Source organism: Orbicella faveolata, unplaced genomic scaffold, assembly GCF_042242905.1.
Source record: "Orbicella faveolata isolate gen_17 unplaced genomic scaffold, um_ofav_v1 contig_13, whole genome shotgun sequence".
NCBI classification, from domain to species: domain Eukaryota; kingdom Metazoa; phylum Cnidaria; class Anthozoa; order Scleractinia; family Merulinidae; genus Orbicella; species Orbicella faveolata.
Window position 1 is genome coordinate 19,355,833 of NW_028301540.1, and position 17,679 is coordinate 19,373,511.

Sequence of the window (17,679 nt, forward strand, 5' to 3'; positions counted from 1 at the left end):
TTAACTCTTGCCTAACAATAAAAGGTTTGTTCCTGTTTGAGTGACTGGGGAGACTATAGGGGAGGTCTCAATAATTAAAGAGAGGGGAGCTAATAAAGAGATATTATATATCTATAAGAGTAGAAGCTTCTGTGGCTAGTAACAATTCAGTACAATACAATACAATACAATACAATGCAAAGCAATGCAATGCAATGCAATGCAATACAATACAATCAATTCAATACAATCCTTTATTTACCCACGCAACATTTAGGAGTAATAAAACTAAACTTAACTAATCCAAGAAATAAAAATATTTTGATAAAGATATATTTATATATATGTCTGGATTTATCAAAACCGTGTTAAAAACTGAATGAAGTGTTTTTTTTAATGAATTTTTTTTATTAACTTTTTTTTTTTGCTTTCGCTATGCCAGCAGCTTGTAAAACTTACCTAGCATGAAATAATATTATGGAGAACTTCTTGCCGCGTGTTTCATTTATTTATCTATTTATTTTTCATTATTTATCTCCCCTTTTCAATTTGTGTTAAGTTTAGCCCAGGCTACACTCATCTGAATTCAGTTCGCACAGTGACTCTGACATGGAGCAATTAGCATTTTGTAGTTGCTGTCTAAAGGAAGTCTGCCCGAGGACACCATTAAGTCTGATAAAGGCACAACTCTAATGATTTGCTAGCAAGTGTTGTCCATTAATGTATGTGAGGCAGGCCTGAGATGTGTAAACAGGTAGACATTGAGCCCCGTAATAGTAGGCCGTCTGCCCTGTGGCGATGTTGCGCTTGCTTTAGACAGCAAAAATCTTTAGCCACATCAATTTAGGGCTTAGACCTGCAATGGACTAGACATTTCTAGATGCTGTTGGCGTTATTTGCTCTGAACTTTGATGTCATTAAAGACTTAGGAAAAAATCTGTGAAGTGTGGATAGGGCCGTTCCACGCTCAACAAAATTCAAATACATCCGGGACATTGCTATTTGCAAGCAAAACATGGCCACAAGCAGAGTGAAGAACATTAGGTCAAGCGCTGATCATGAGTAGAATTTCCTTGTTTTATCAATTTTAGGCGTTCTCAGCCTAGCTAACTATTGGAACTGTCTGTGATTCGCTAGTGCAGAAGAAATTTACTTACGTGGCTTCCAGGCCATAATTGACGTAACGACAACATGTTGAGTGTTGGCCATAATTATCATAATTATGGCCTAGTTTGTTTGAAGTTCAATCGGTTCTCGATGTAGGAAGCTCTTGTTCAGTCCATTTAGGACGATGCAGGTTTTAGAAAGCTATAGATCAGTTCTCTGCCGTGGCTTTGACATCGGTAGCTTTGTGTTGATTTTGACTCCAATTTCGTGTTAAAAGCATCTTAATTAAATTGTACAATTCATGATTCAAAGAAATGACGGGGAAATTAGTCTTCCTGGCCTCAAAAGGCACACATGAGAGTTATTTCCTTTTATTTGAGCTACGATAAGCCTTGTGGAAAGCTAGCTCTAGGACAGAATTGAATCAAGATTATCAGTGACAAGTCGAATTCTGTGGCTATGTTTTTGCGAATCCAGACAGATACTGAAATTAAATGTCACGTAAGGGGCTACTTTTTTGATGAAATATAGAAGTAAATAACCACTTCCACTGCTTACAATGCTCTTGTCACCATGGTTGGCTAATTTAACCCACAGTAAAGACATAGTGAGGTCATTTAGGTGAAATCGCAGAGGTTAAGAATGTCTAGATTAGTGCTGCACATCAAATGATCAATTTATGCTCTAATTTAGCTTTGTTTGGCTGTTCGACTCATTTGCAGCGACTTCAAAGGCTTGTATAGGCATGGTATGGCCTCTATTAAGAGTACACGATGTAGATAGCATTCTCAGTACAACATGGCCATATTTATGTACACCATCTGACCGATTTTCCAAAAACATGCCCACTATTTTGGTGCAACGTCTTTCACACGGTTTTCATAAATTCAGACATATATAGAATCACCATACAAATTAGAAAATATCTTTATTTAAAATACGTTTACAAGTGAGTACATCCTTGGCTTCTCTAACATAAGGAGGTAATGAATTCCACATCTTAGCAGCTACGCCATTCTAAATTAAAATTAGGTAGTATCAAAAGAGTGTCTGACCCTCTTAAACTACAATTACAAATTTTGGTATTAAGAAAATCTTGTATGTAGGATGGGGCTTGATTATTCATGCATTGGTAAACTGAAACTAGGGGCTGAAATTTTCTTCGTTCTAGCATTTTTATTTTAACTATTGCTCATAAATAATCATAGAGTGTATTTTTCCCATAACCAAAAATGGACCTGAGATTATAATAATTTGTGTCCTCTAGTTTTTTTCAGTTGACATCTACTAGCCCCAAGCAATAGCAGACAACAATATTCTAAATGACGTAAAATGTATGCCGACGATAAGAGAGCTGAGAAGTAAAACCTACGAAGAAAAGGGTTGCGTGAATAATTCAAAATCAAAACAATGTTTTGTCCTCTAAAACTTCTGTAAAGCTTCATTAATCAAGTTTTGCCCGCTGTATTTCCTTATAAACCAAAAGGAATCATAAACTGCTTGCTAATGAGCCATGGCTCTTTCAAAATAACAGAAATAATTTGCAATAAATGGAATTAAAAACTAGAAGCTTAAGGATGGTACCTACTAAATACAAAGGTTTTTGCGCCAGGTTAGGACTATGCGGAAAAAGTAGATCTTTGCCAGGGCTATTGAAATCCACAAAGAAAAATGAGGGTAGCCACGCATTTTTGCGAGATAATTAGCCTTGAATCTCAACAAAAATGCTGACATCAGCATTTTTCTGAAAAAAGAAGAAAAGGATATTTCTTCACAGATTTCCTTAGAATTCGCCTTTACATACAGAAGAGCAAACACATTTATAAAGATCTTAAAACTACATGGTAACTAGTAACATAAAAACCATTTTTGGTATGTTTTTAATAACAAAATCGTTGCAATAGCGCTTTTTGTGTCTCTCACAGCCTTCCTCTGGTTCAGTTAAAATACAGTCTAAATACCTTTTGCTCACAACCAGAAACTAATTACTTGTTGAATAGGCTTGCCAGTCCCATTTCATAACATAAAATGTAGGGGTAACCATGCATTTTGCAAAGTTATTGATCTTTTCTGAAAACTTTTACGGTACCCGTTACATTTTTTCCTGTCACCTCCCCAGTAAGTAAAATATTTGCGTATGAAGGGTCACCCCACCCCCACACAGTCAGTCACAGTCAGTCATGTGATATGTAGAAACTAGTCGACCACGAGGTCGAGAGACCAAAAAAGAAAATAAAACGGTTGGACAAGTTTATGGTTTGATCTTCTCTTATTCTTTTGTGGCAAAGAGGGCTAACCTTTGGCGACCCTGCCAGCACTCATCGCTCAGGGAAATTTACCTGAATGTAGCGAGGAAAAGATACACTCATTTAGCTTTACAAAACATTTGAACGTGTCGTGTTTTGATCATGTTAGCTTTGTGGATAGCATTGCGTGTTATGCCAGCTACTGCGGAAAGTTCAAGCCAAGCCATATTTTGAATAGAAATGTAACCTGGCCTTGTGCTGTTTTGTCATAAAGTTTGTTTTGTGTGGAATTGCTGAGCTGATGAGCATGAGCGCAGTTGTTTTGGTTGTTCATCTTCGTAAATAAATTAAATGGTGGCGGAACACAAAATCAAGGAGCTTCAACTGCAACTTGAATCCAAAGTCTGTGGTCTTGGAGTGGATGCACTGGTTCAATTAGCAGAGCATTTACAAGTGGAGACGAAAGAGTTAGGGCGGTTGGCACTCTCAAAGTGAATTCATGAGAAAATAGAGCAAGATGTAAGCGAAGCGGATGACAAGAAAACGCTGTTGGTTGGTCTAATTGTATTTGTTGATGGAAAACCACCTCCGCTCAAAGATGACACAACAGAAGATAAACCGGCGGAAGTAAAGGTTGAACCCCTTAACTCGACAGAAAAAGCTACTGAGAAAGCACAAGGAGTGGAAACAAAGGTAAATGTTGATGTTAGTAAGGTGCTTAGGCGAGAGTTCAAGATCCATGGAGTTGTGGCGGGAGATAATTTTAAGGATGGGCTGTCATTTGTTCATTTGGTGCGACAGATAGAATCGGGGATTAAGGCAGGCTACAAAGAGAGTGAGATTGTAGAAGCTGTTATTCGTGCAGTTAGTCCAAGCCTTAAAACTGAGATCGTACTTGGAGATGATACTGGATCTGTCATTGTCATGCTTAAGGCAGATTATGAAAGCTCATTTTAAGCAAAAGTCAGCAACGGAACTGTATCAGGAACTATCTGCCTTGCACCAGGAGGCAAGTGCATCTCCTCAAGATTTCCTTGTTCGAGCTTTAAACCTAAAACAGCAGATCATTTTGTGTCAAACACCACTGGTGGTTCCATCAAGTACGAGCCTTCTCTTGTCCAAGCATTATTCCCCCATGTTATAGAGATGGGGTTACAAGATGAAGCAGTTAGAGCTAAGTTGCGCCCCTTACTGGAAGTAGCTTCTGTAACTGATGAACAACTTATGGAAAAGGTTAATTGGATTATGTCAGCAGAGGCAGAACACCAAAATAAGATGGGAGTGGCTGGCAGGAAAGGGGCAAGGGTAAACCAAGTTGAAACTGCTTCACCTCCAGGCAACCAAACCCAAACAAGTTCTAGTCAAACACCCCAGAGTGAGAGTAGTAAGCCCCAGAAAAAGGAGCCAAAGCCAAATACACTGGTGACAGCATTGGAAGCAGTGCAGTCAAATCTTGCGTCCTTGAAAGAAGCTTTTGATAGAGTCAGTGCCCCAGTAGAGAGAAATTCCACCCGGCCTTATGCATCTGGTAACCAGTCACAGTTTCGGCGCAGATCATTGCTTCAAATGTGGTTCAACAGATCATTTTGCAAGAGGATGTAGAAGGGTGTCGGGAAATGGACAAAGGCTGCGTCAGCGGGACAGGGTGTGGCCGGAGCGGATTCATCCCACCATGTCTGCAAGTTTTGTGGAAGCAAAGAGGGTGCCTCCTCTTTCAAGCAATGCAGTAATTGTAAAGCTTTTAAATATTGTTCAAGGAAATGTCAACAGAAACAGTGGAGACAACATAAGACACTTTGCCAGGCCATATCCTCTTTGGAAGAGTGAAAGTGTAGAGAAGACAGAGAAAAGACAGGTGTCTTTGTGAGTCATTTGTCACCACAGGAGCATGCACGGGTAGTTCGTCTTGTGGGGTGTAAGTGTACTGTAAAATGCTTGCTCAATGGGCTAGAGACTGATGCCCTTTGGGATACTGGAGCTCAAGTGTCAAAGTTGGTTGAAGCAGTGTCTTCCAGGGTGTGACATTCAGGACATAGCCGAGTTGTTGGGCATGGATGGGCTTGATTCGAAGGCAGCAAATAGAACTGACCTACCCTATGAGAGTTGGGTGGAACTGACTTTTAATCTCATTGAGGATGACTTTGACCACACCGTTAAAGTGCCGTTTTTGATCGCCAAGGATTCCTTGGGTATGCCTATTGTTGGATTTAATGTTATTGAAGAGATTACTAAGCTTTTTGATAGTGGTTCTTCATGGATTGTTAGTGGACGTGCTTACTTCAAGTTTGACTGGTGTTGAGCAAGGAAAGGTGGAGGCCCTTGTTCAGTTCATACCATCTGAGCCTGCAAAGGAATTGGCTACTGTAAAGTCAAGAAAGCAGGATACTGTAATTCCATGAGGACAGTCGGTTATTGTTTCATGTCGTGCTACTGTAGGTCCAGTTGGTAAGATACCTGTACTGTTTGAACTTGATCCAAACCAGTCTTGGCCTAGTGGTTTTGAGATACCTGGGACACAGGTGACTGTGGCAGGAGGTTCCACATGTAGGGTCAATATTCGCGTGGATAATCCAACAAAACATGACATCACCTTGAAAGGGAGAACAATTTTAGGACACCTTCAGCAAGTGAAGTCAGTCACCCCTCTTGAGGTGAAGTTGAAGGAGGAAAAATCACCCAGCATACATGTAGAAGAATCTCCAAATGTTGACATGCCAGAACAATGTGTTAATGAAGGCAGTAACATGACTTGTGAAGAACAGCCATGTAGTTACATTCCTGATATTGACACCAAAGACCTCACCGAGGAACAGCATCTCATAGTAAGAAAAATGCTTGCAGAAGAAGCCGAGTCATTCTCAAAGACAGATGATGATGTTGGAAGGGCAGAGGAATTGCATGTGGACATTAACCTCACTGATTCAGTACCAGTTCAGCGGAAGTATACTGCCATTCCCCGAGCACTTTATGCAGAAGTCAAGCAGTACGTTGAGAACCTGTTAAATCGTGGGTGGATCCAGAAGTCAAAGTCAGCTTATTCATCTCCGGTTGTATGTGTTAGAAAAAAGCATGGATCATTAAGACTGTGCATAGACTATAGACAGTTGAATTCAAAAACGATTCGTGACAGCCATCCTTTGCCCAGGGTGCGGGATGCTTTGGAAAGCCTTGGTGGGAATCAGTGGTTCTCCTTACTTGATCAAGGAAAGGCTTACCATCATGGTTTTGTAAGTTCTGGAAGTAGACATAAGACAGCTTTTGCCACGCCCTGGGGACTGCATGAATGGGTTCGCCTACCAATGGGCTTGAAAAATGCACCAGAAGAATTTCAATGCTTTATGGAACATTGCCTTGATGGTTTGAGGGATGATATCTGTATACCTTATATTGATGACATCATTGTATTCAGCCAAACACTGAGGATCATGTTGACCATATTCGGAATGTGCTTAGACGGTTGCATGAACATGGGGTTAAGCTTAAACCAAAGAAATGCAGACTCTTTAAGCGAGAAGTAAATTATCTTGGACAGATTGTGTCAGCAGCAGGCTACAGACTAGACCATTCCAATGTGGAGGCAGTTAGAACTCTGAAGGACAGTAAGCCTAGTACAGTTGGTGAAGTGAGGAAGTTACTGGGGCTTCTTGGGTACTACCGCAGGTATATCTAGGACTTTGCTAGGATTGCCCACCCACTCTTCCAGTTATTACAGGCAGCTTCTGAAGGTGTGGCCAAATCACACAAGAGCAAGCAACGTTCCAATCATGGTTCTGTATGATCTTCTCGACCAGTGGTGCGGACGGAACAGCATCAGAAAGCTGTTGAAACATTGTTGGACCACCTTGTGTCTCCTCCAATTCTTGGCTATCCTGATTTCAGTAAGTCCTTTGTATTACATACTGATGCATCACAAGAGGGACTAGGAGCAGTCTTATACCAGAAACAGGATGGGAAAATCTGAGTTATTGGATATGGCTCATGATCACTAACCAAGGCGGAAAAGAACTATTTCCTCCATTCCGGGAAGCTAGAGTTCCTCGCTCTTAAGTGGGCTATATGCGAACATTTCAGAGACTACCTCTACCATGCATCTGACTTTATTGTCTATACTGATAATAACCCCCTTACTTATGTGCTGACCACTGCGAAATTAAATGCCACCGGTCACCATTAGGTATCGGAGCTCGCAGATTTCTCACTCACCATCAAGTATAAACCAGGTCACTCCAATAAAGATGCAGATGCACTCTCAAGATTTCCAATGGACATTGACTCTTACATGAACCTGTGTACTGAGAATGTGTCCCAAGGTGATATCAAGGCATGTTGTGTGGGAGTAAGAGCACAAGGATGAGGAGAGACAGTTTGGGTGTCTGCAGTAAGCAATGATTCCAGATTGTTGAGCATGGAAGAAGTATCAGTCACAGTCAGTCACGTGATATGTAGAAAATAGTCGAACACAAGGTCGAGAGACCAAAAAAGAAAATAAAATGGTTGGACAAGTCTATGGTTTGATCTTGCCTTATTCTTTTGTGGCAACGAGGGCTAACACGTATCTCACACTTGTTTTGCGCGTGCACTACACTATCTGTAGGTACATGTTTAAAGTTGGATTTCAGTGTAATTTTCAACAGATAACAGCTAGTTTTTCAGCTGGAAGACGTTAACAGTTTGTGGTTAGTGATATGCTTCTAGTCTGGTGTTTCTGGTTAAGTACAGGCAAGAGAAGGATCATTAAACTTGATTTGGTCACAGCAGGACAATTTTTCTTTCATTTTAGTCGTGTACTTGGTAGCGTAGTTGATTGCATGAATGTCAACCCAATGCGCGCATGGCACTTAACCATGCCTTGTGTGATGCGCAGAACATGTGCGCACTAACAAAAGTAGGCACCGTCCTTAATGGGAGAAGTAGGGTATGTTTTGCTTCAATGTAAGTGGTAAAAAATATGCGTATTCGTCCCCTGTACCGGGTCACACTTCCAACAAATTCTTGTTCAACTTACAAATCCAAGAGTAAATATGTACTGTGTGGATCTATTTTGTAGACAATGGGATAACACAATTTTGGTCTTGCTCAACTTCCTTGGATGTGTTTAAAGTAAAAGGTCTACAAATAACTTTGCCTCAGACATTGCCACTGGCAATATAAATGTTCAAACTGATGAGAGTTAGAGATTTCTCTTCACCTAGTGCTTAGGTGTTGGATGTAACTTGTATCCTGGGTTCTCAGTACGTGTGAGGCCATGTAAAAGGGAAATCGGGCTCAATGGAAAGAAGGCTTGGTTGAGTTACATGAAATGAATGCTTTGGACAATAACATACCTCATGCTATTTAAAATGGTTGCAACTAAAACTGCAGATGGGAAATGTGAAAAAACTGACTTATATTTACTTGCAAATAATAATTCAATTCCAAAGTATGCTCTTTAAACTGAATATTTGCAAAGTACTGACAAGCACAACAAAAAACCAGCAAAATAGCACAAAAACCATATTCTGCAAACAGCGGCCAACATTAAGTTCACTTATATCAGAGGCAGTTTTTAAGGCTAATCTTAAGACTTATCTTTTTAAGCGTGCATTTGATTTGTAGTTTTTACTTTTTATTTGTAGCCTAATTGTACTATATAGCGTATTTAATTCTTAGGATTTTAACTTTTAGGATTTAGGATTCTAGGTTTTTAAAGGATTAGGATTTTAATTTTAGGATTTTAAACTTAGGACTTTAATTTTAAAGTATTGTAAAACGCCATGGTCAATTAGTGGAAAATGGCGCTATATAAATGTACATTTATTTATTTATTTATTTATTTATACATTAGTAAACTGGAAGATTGTGAATAATAGGCACGGTCAATTAGCAATCAATGAATAGCTCATGAACTCTCATAGTCCTGACCTGCCTTCATTGCATGTCCTCATGTCACACCTCTGCTGATGTTTAAGGTTCAATGTAACTTGTGTAAACTAAAGGGAGCTCTTTACCCAGAACAGTGCTATGCAGGTCATTTGAAATATCTGTCAGTTTAAAATTTATTAGTTACTGTAAGTCTTGTGGTCAAAACCACAGTGATCATGTACTGGTAGGAACATTTCCTACATTGGCTGTTAAATATTTTGGCAAAAACAGTCTCCACAGCACTTCCTCGTGTCAACTCGTAATTACTGTGACCAACTGAATTCAGAATAATTTGGCATGTAGCTGTCTCCTAGATCATCTATAGTGAGATGTTTTGAGTGCGATAACTAAATTGTAACAACATTTTAAAATACAAGCAGATGCACTACATTGAACACTTGCAGTAGCTCTTAAAACTTGGGATTGCCATGCAGCTTTCTAAGAAGTCACTTGCATTATGTCATTATGTATTCTGTTTTGGTCTATTCCATTCTAAATTTGTTATCCTAAACAGCAGCATGCTGTAGCTTTCCTTGTTTGATCACTACAGTGTAAGTGGATAAATTTAGCTCTTGGGAAACATAGCAAAGTTAATTCCAAGCCCATAGTCTTTTAAAGTACCAGCTGGTAATTCAGCATTTGCTTCAAACATATTGGCTGGTTCTGTTCCAGGTGGATTGACAATTATCCGTAACTATACACATGAAACACTTATTATTTATTGATGTATAGTCTCCCAATACCACCAACATTCAAAGGAAAACAAGCATAAACAAAAGGGAGATCAAAAAATAATCAGCTATAGATGACTGAACAATAACATCCGATCCAACAGTAGTAAATTTCTGTTAGAGATAACAGACAGGCAGTGATCATGATAGTGAAAATTCACTGTAAATGAGATGGTATCTTTAATGGACTAGCATCCAAAGCAGGATCCAAAAATCTTGAAAATCGGCCGAACAAACAGATGACATACACACTACAAAAAAAAAAACTAGAAAACATTGAGAGATGTAAAGGGAACTAGTTGAACCACAAAATTATACTTATAAAACAAGGGCAGAGATCACACAATTACTCCAGTGAAATACCGCAAACATCTGAAAAATCAAGAAAAATGCCCCAACTTAGACTCTGATTTTGACCGTTAAAATGGCAGGGCCTGCCTGGGCCCACTGGACTTTTCTTAAAGTTCAACTCTCGAACTAAAGTTTCACACAAAAATAATTTACAATACTGATCCCTGTTACCCCACAAATGACCAAATGAATATCCATGTCAAGCGCGTGTGATAAACAAACCTTTTAAACATAGCATGATTTCCATTGACTAGTTCTGATGCATAAATTGCTTAGCTGCACTTGAGGCTTGGCAAATAACTGGTCTAGATATTACACTAGCAGCTCCTAGAAAAGGTTCATTTGATTCTCATAATGAGTGCAGAAATCGGTCGAGAAAAGACAACTTACTCTCCATTCGCAAAAAAAAATGTGTCCGCCATTGCTCCGGCCGAGACGACATATGATTGGTCGAATACTGTCACATGAACCATGTCTAACACTGCCTGATGCAGAGGCTTTAGCACATGCCTCTTTCACTTGCTCTTTCACATAAGCTGCAAAGTTAAGTTAGCAGTCTAGCGTGACACCAAGGATTTTTAAGGAATCGGTAGTCACCACAGCATTGTTATCTACATGTACACTGAAATCATAGCAATAGGATACTGGGCCAATGGCCATAGCCTGAGTCTTAGAAACATTAATCTCAAGATAGTTTTGTTGAAACCATGTTGATAATAAATGAAGATCAGAATTAATAATGTATTCCATAACTGGAGGGGGAAGGTTCGATGCACATTCAGAAGTGTCATCTGCATACAACCATAGTGAGGTGTTTGTAACTAGAAAGTTCAAATCATTAATATATATGTTAAAAAGCAAAGGACCCAACAGGGATTCCTGAGGGATACCAACTTTTACTGTTTTCCATTCAGAATAAACACCATCAATTTTGACCCTCTGCCTCCTATCCCGTAGGTAGTTCTCCATTAACTCTAATGTTTGGTCAGCTCTAAGTTTTGCTAGCAGAAAGGCATGGTATACAGAGTCAAACATCTTACTCAGATCAACTGCAATTGTGGCAATAGCCTCACGGTTGTCAAGACTCGACCTCCAATCTTCTACCATTTTCAGCAGTGCAGTACAGCAGAAATGACCTTTAAGATAACCAGAGAGGTTAGGCGAGAGACTTGAAAATGCAGAGTACATTTGATCTGCTACTACCTTCTCATAAATCTTAGAGAGTGCTGGAAGGATTGACACTGTCTGTGGAAGAAACAAAGCAAATTTCAAGTTGACATGTTCACACTATTTGCTCCATCCTCCAGGTACATAGCAGAGTATTACAACATGGACCTTTGACTCAGTTTGGACTACTAGAATCTGATCTGCTTGGTCTTTCAAAAAGAAAAGAACACACTCACCTTCGGATTTCCAGTGTCACATTTGCATAACAAGTGTGGTATTTCTTTGTCTTTGCATCTTTTCGTCTTTTCTGTTACACGGAAACTCTTATGATTCCTTCAGATTGATCAGGAATGGTCGCCATTTGTTTTGCTTTTTTTTTTCATAAAGCATGTCAGTGAGGGTGCTGCCATCCAGGCAGGAAGTAAAATGGAATGCATAGCGCTTTGTAATTTTTATTTCTTGTGTGCATTCATTTTTTGTCAGCCAATGAAAAAATTCAAATTTTTTGGTGCGTCCAGAGCTACTCATCAACGACATTTTAAGACGAGTAGCACTGGGGACGAGAATGGTTAAAAACCGCATACTGCCGGGCTAGATGATACCGTGATACCGCATGTTCAGATTTTAATTACCGAAATACTGCGTGAAAAAAAGCTCAATGTCGTAATACCGTAAACCCCAATGTCCCCCTCTGTATTGGCTAATACATTAAGGTATTGGCTAATACATTAAGTAAAGGGACTTAAACCACCAAACTATTAACATTTCAACTACAAATCTGTCAATTTAACAGGGTTTAGTAGCCTGAATTTCAGCCATCTCTCTGAGTTTCCCTCCCAAAAAGACATCTGAAAAGTCTTATCATGAGGGAGGGACTCAGAAGAAACACCTGAAATTCAGGTGTTTAGCAACATCATAAACACATAACAGAGAAATAAAGATAATAAAAGCTGTCTTTGGAACACAGAGCACACACCTTGGAAGGGTTGTAATTTGAATAATAAATATCAAGATAAAGAGAAGGAAAATGCATGCTGTGTAAGACTTGAACATTCTGTCTTTTTCTTGAGAATACTGCAATGAGAAAAAATATTATATCAGTCCTTGAGTTTGCCATCCTTTGATGCTAGACAAATCTTTCCTGCCAAATAAAAAAATAGCTCCAAGGTACATAATATATAGATTTAGCCAGGCCTAATAGCGAAGCTCCTGGGCCGAGTTGTTCAAAGCCCGATTAAGCTAACCCAGGATAAGCGAGAATTTTGATTTGAGTTTTGTAACTTTGTGCTGAGGTTTTCTGTACATTGTTTGGCGTTCTGTTTTAAGTCTGAGTAATCTCACACTACACGCAGCAGAAGCAGTGAAAAACATTTCTATGCAAGAAAAATTAATAATTTGGTTAACTTTTAATCCTATGTTAGCGTTAACTGGCTTCTGAACAACCTAGCCCTGATTACATCAAGCTAACTTGACATGAGCCTGCAATCCAATTGAAAACCAGCACTTGGTCAGCAGTCAACTTCAAAAAAAAAAACATGTGACCTCAATGGGGTCTACACTTTAGCCCGCAATGTGATCACGTGATACTGGTCAGCAGATACCTTTTTTGACAGGTGTCAATTGACCATAGCATGAATGTCCAATATCAAAGAAGGACGCTATAAACCAAGTCTGCCTGTCTCTGTAAACCTATCAGCTGGAGTGTGGCCGCAGTCTTGTGCAACTCTGTCATCGCCATTGTGCACACATGCCAACGAGCAATGCTGCTAGCCATGATAATCATGAGAAAATGAATTCACAGGTTTCCTTTTATTTCCTATATGGGTATGGGGCTTCGCTTGGTGGCCCTTTGGGCCCCCGCTGGAGCTCCGCTATGAGTCCTAATACTATTACTACCATAAAGTTGTACATCGCAACAAATTACAAATCAAACCCCTGTGGCTGGAATATGGCATATACATAGGAAGCCTTCCATTAAAAAATGTAAACAAACCCTTATGCGTGCTCAAAAGATTGAAGAAAATCATGTAACATTAGAATGCTAATCACAGAGGCCTTGGACAAGAAATCGAGAATAAAAATTTTGAATGACGTTTCCATGGCTCGTTCATCATTTTAAAATTTGTAAAACTAAAAGTCAGATTCTCATGAGTTCTTTATATACTAAGAATGTATGTGAAAGTCTTGTTGCATGTGATCAAAAACTCTACAACATGGAATGTAGAGAGTGTTGATTAATGTACTACATAGTTTTGCTTTGATAGAGTCAGATTGAGCGTTCAGTTTAGGTTTCTTTTCTTGGATAAAGAGCATTTCGTAAATTAAGTATTCAAATTCCCACATCATTTCTTAATGGTAAATTGTTCCTGAAGATCTTTGTTCCTCAGATAACATCACCCAAGTTGACCTTGTTGAGCTTCTATCAGTGGCTACAAAACGTCAGCTGTTTCAATTCAAAGACAGCCTTAATGAACAAACTCATGGAGTAGCAATGGGCTCACCCCTAGGCCACTCATGGCTAACACATTTATGTGTTTGATCGAGGAGAAACTAGAAAGCGAGGATAAGTTACCATCTTTTTATAAGAGATACGTGGATCACACCTTAGCTGTGGTAAAAGATGTTCCAACTGCTACAGCTTTACTGGCAACATAAATGAGGTACGCCCAGCAATCAGCTTCACAATGGAAGTTGCAAACAACAACAAACTGACATTCATCGGAATGGAGCTCATAAAGACTGGAAAACAGCTGAAAACATGTACATGTCTCTACAGGAAAACAACATATACTTCTCCACTATCAAAGTCATGTCGGTGCCCATTACAAATGATCCCTTCTAATGACTATGTTAAACCGTGCTACCTCACCAGATCTATTTGCTGAAGAATGTGACAATTTGAAAGGAATCTTCTTGAAACTGAAGCTCATCAATTCCATCATAACTAGATTCATCACGTCGCAAAATCAAGCAAGTTTGCGATGTTCAAGAAAATGCTCCCGTTCAGATTATTCTGCTGTTCAATGATCAAAGATCAGCTGACATTGTACTAAGACAGCTGTCCTGTCTTGGAAAGAAAATAAACAGTGATTGGCACCCAGTCTTCAAAAGCAAGAAAGTTGCCAATGACATCAAAGTACCAGAGGCCAAACCACCATTAATAAATCAACAATGTGTTGTCTACAAATTCAAATGTGATCTATGTCATGCGGATTATGTTGGCAATACTTGCCGACACCTTTTCCAATGCATTGAGGAACACAAGCATTCTGGTGTTGGAAAACACCTGGATGACGCCTACAATCAGAGGAACAAAGATCTTCAGGAACAATTTACCATTCTTAAAGGAGGTCACTCCGAAAAACGTATTTTTTGTCAATGCTAAAAAAAACCTCACATTAAGTTTAGCCACTCACTGAAGTTTCAGCCTTTAAAGTGCAGGTTTTCCTTTTGAAATTCATCTCCAAAGAAGCCCAAAATTTGACATCGTTGCTGCCATTTTGAGCAGTACTCAGCAGCCAAGAGGCGTTTTCGTGATGTCATTCCATTCAAGAGATTTTGTCCAAATGGCTTCCAGCAAGCCTTTAAATATCACTCTGGGTTATGGCTGCATTTGAGTCATTATTGTGAACCAAACATGCTCCAAACTCTGAAAATGATAGCAGTCAAGATGGTGAAGTGGATGATCGCTTGGAAAAACACATTTTGCTGACCTTGTGAAGGATAGAAAGTCAGTTGCAGGTTTTTCTCCTTGCCGCCAATTTTGAGTTGGACGTAATAATGTCACATTAACACAGTCTGGCTGGCAAGTGGCAGCCTCCAAAGTCGCTTCTGCTGAGATCAATTTCTTCAGGATAGTAGGCACTTCAGAGGCTGAAACTAAGGTGACTGGAAAAGCTGAATGTTTACTAACTATAGGTGAAGACAAAAAAAGTAAGCTTTTTGGAGTGATCTTCTCCTTTAAGAAATGTCACAGGAACGCTTAATTTATGAAATGCTCTTTATCCAAGAAAAAACCTTAACTGAACACTCAATCTGACTCAATCAAAGCATAACTATTTAGTAATTCATTACCACTCTCTACATTCCACGTTGAAGAGTTTTTAATCACATGCAACAAGACTTTCACATGCATTCTTAGTATATAAAGAACTTGTAAGAATCTGACTTTTAGTATTACGATTTTGAAAATGATAAATGAGTCATCAAAAGGTCATTCAAAATTATCATCGCTAATTTTAATTCTTAGCATTAGAATGGCAGCTAAAAATGATGACCAGATGTTGACTGGAAATTAATGAGCACTTCTACCCCTTTACTTTTCTTGTCAGTGGTAACAATAAACTAAAGATAAGTTATTTGACAACATTTTAAATAGAGCACGATTCAGGTAAAATTTATGCAAACTTTGGGTCAAAAGCATGAGACGACATCTCAAAAGAAATTTACAGTGGTTTGATTTTTTCCTGATGTTACAATTTTCCAGGCATCTCAAACAAGCATACACACCATAACCACTGGTGGAAAAGGCCCCATCTTTTTAATAAAAATTTTTGCAACAAAGTAGGAAAGAGGATTATCTGCAAAAACATCTAGACAACTTGCCGTGAATTTGCATTAATTTTATAATTTACAATTTTTCCTCAAACTAATAGTCTTCTGTATGGAAGACTAATACAAACAAGTTGCAAGTTTTGTGACTCCTAAAAGAGCCGTTTTTGTTCCTAAGCATAAGCTTACATTTCTCGCTGTTAAACAGCATTTAATAAACCTTCGTTTAAACATCTTTCAACATGTTAAAAGTCGCCTTTCTGGAGCAGCTAAACATCACTTGGCAGAGAATCTCCATTCTGCCACAAGCTGTTTACAAGTACTGTGTTGATGTCAAGTTTTGAAAGCTACTTTGTAGGGTCAAGTACTCCATCTCCTGGTCAAATGGCTGGCTACTGAGCTAAGAACGAGCGAACGAAGGAAAAACATTCTTCAAGCTGTGTGTAAAACTCTCTTAAAATGCTAACAGGATGAAAAAATACGGGTTGAAAAATACCAGAGAAAGATCAACCCATATGTGTAAGTCGGTTGTCATCATATCCATACTATTACAGAGCTAAAATTATAGGTAAGGGTTTCAGTTTGAACTATTCTCTGTTTTCAAAGTTAGTGAGTTTACATTGGTTTACATTCAATGAATCAGTGAATGAGCATGTAAAGCATCTGCCTTAAACAAAATGCGAGTTGCCAAGTTCAAGGTTTGGCTTATCTGCGAGTGCACCATTGTCGTCAATGTTTACAGTATGGAAAATGTTTCTGTGGCTTCTCCTGTAACCTCTACTGTCAAGTTTCTATCAAAAACGTCTTACAACCTTGTTATAAATGCTGTCCTTGTTCTGTGAATTTTTGAGGCTTAAATATAATAGCAACACAAAATGAAAAGTAGATATCATGACACTGCAATTAAGTCATAACTTATTAAGTATTTTACAGTTCATTGTATTAGTACTGACAGATCAATACATACAAGCTCTTCTTTATCTGGATCCTTAAAATTTAATGTAAGAAGTATTGGTCGCACATAGTCCTTCCGCAGCCTGAAATAAAGTAACATGATTCAATCTGATGCAGCTGTAAATCATTAAATGCACAAAATGAAGGAAACAAAACAACCTGTCAGAACACTAAATAAAATTACTTGTCAATACTGCGAGCCTCGATGGAGCTTCCCAGAAATTCATTGACCTCATCTTCTGGATCTTGCTGATTCGATGCTGTTATACCTAACCTGTGAATCAACATGTACATCTTTATCAGGTCCGAACAGCAATTTAACAATACTAAGTGACTTCACCTTTTTGGCATAATTTTCTTCACAGATAAATTATGCTTCCTCTTATCTCATTTGTCCTGTCCCAAAACACAAGAGTCAAGTAAGATGGCATTGGCAGTAAGTTTCAAAGTCAGACCAAGGAGAAGTCTATTCCCACCCTAGGGGTCAGCACAGCCAGATGGCCCACCAGTGCCAGTAGTTAACAATGTTATACCCAGCCTGATTTATGAATCTTGATTAGGCGTATAGACTTTTGTAGAGCTCTATGACTCTACGGTAGTATTTTGAATCTTTAAGCTCCGTTCCTCTCAGATATGTGGTCACCACAGAGGTGTAGTGGCGTATAGTTATTGTAGCAAATATTATATCGCTT

At 38.9% G+C, this 17,679-nt stretch overlaps 2 protein-coding genes and 1 pseudogene across 3 annotated transcripts in view; 1 reads left to right on the forward strand and 2 right to left on the reverse strand.

Annotated features, from left to right (window-relative positions):
* Nucleotides 1–17,679, reverse strand: part of LOC149115467 (uncharacterized) — a 309,029-nt gene that overhangs the window by 129,645 nt on the left and 161,705 nt on the right. The window lies entirely within an intron of this gene.
* Nucleotides 1–17,679, reverse strand: part of LOC110050848 (adenylate cyclase type 5-like) — a 205,222-nt gene that overhangs the window by 90,632 nt on the left and 96,911 nt on the right. Inside the window, exons 9-11 of the mRNA XM_089284950.1 lie at nt 17,172–17,261; nt 17,001–17,070; nt 12,459–12,556 (exon numbers count right to left, since the gene is read on the reverse strand). Of these exons, the coding sequence (XP_089141076.1) occupies nt 12,459–12,556; nt 17,001–17,070; nt 17,172–17,261 (258 nt within the window). The remainder of the gene's footprint in view (nt 1–12,458; nt 12,557–17,000; nt 17,071–17,171; nt 17,262–17,679) is intronic.
* LOC149115472 (uncharacterized) lies at nt 13,997–15,803 on the forward strand (annotated as a pseudogene).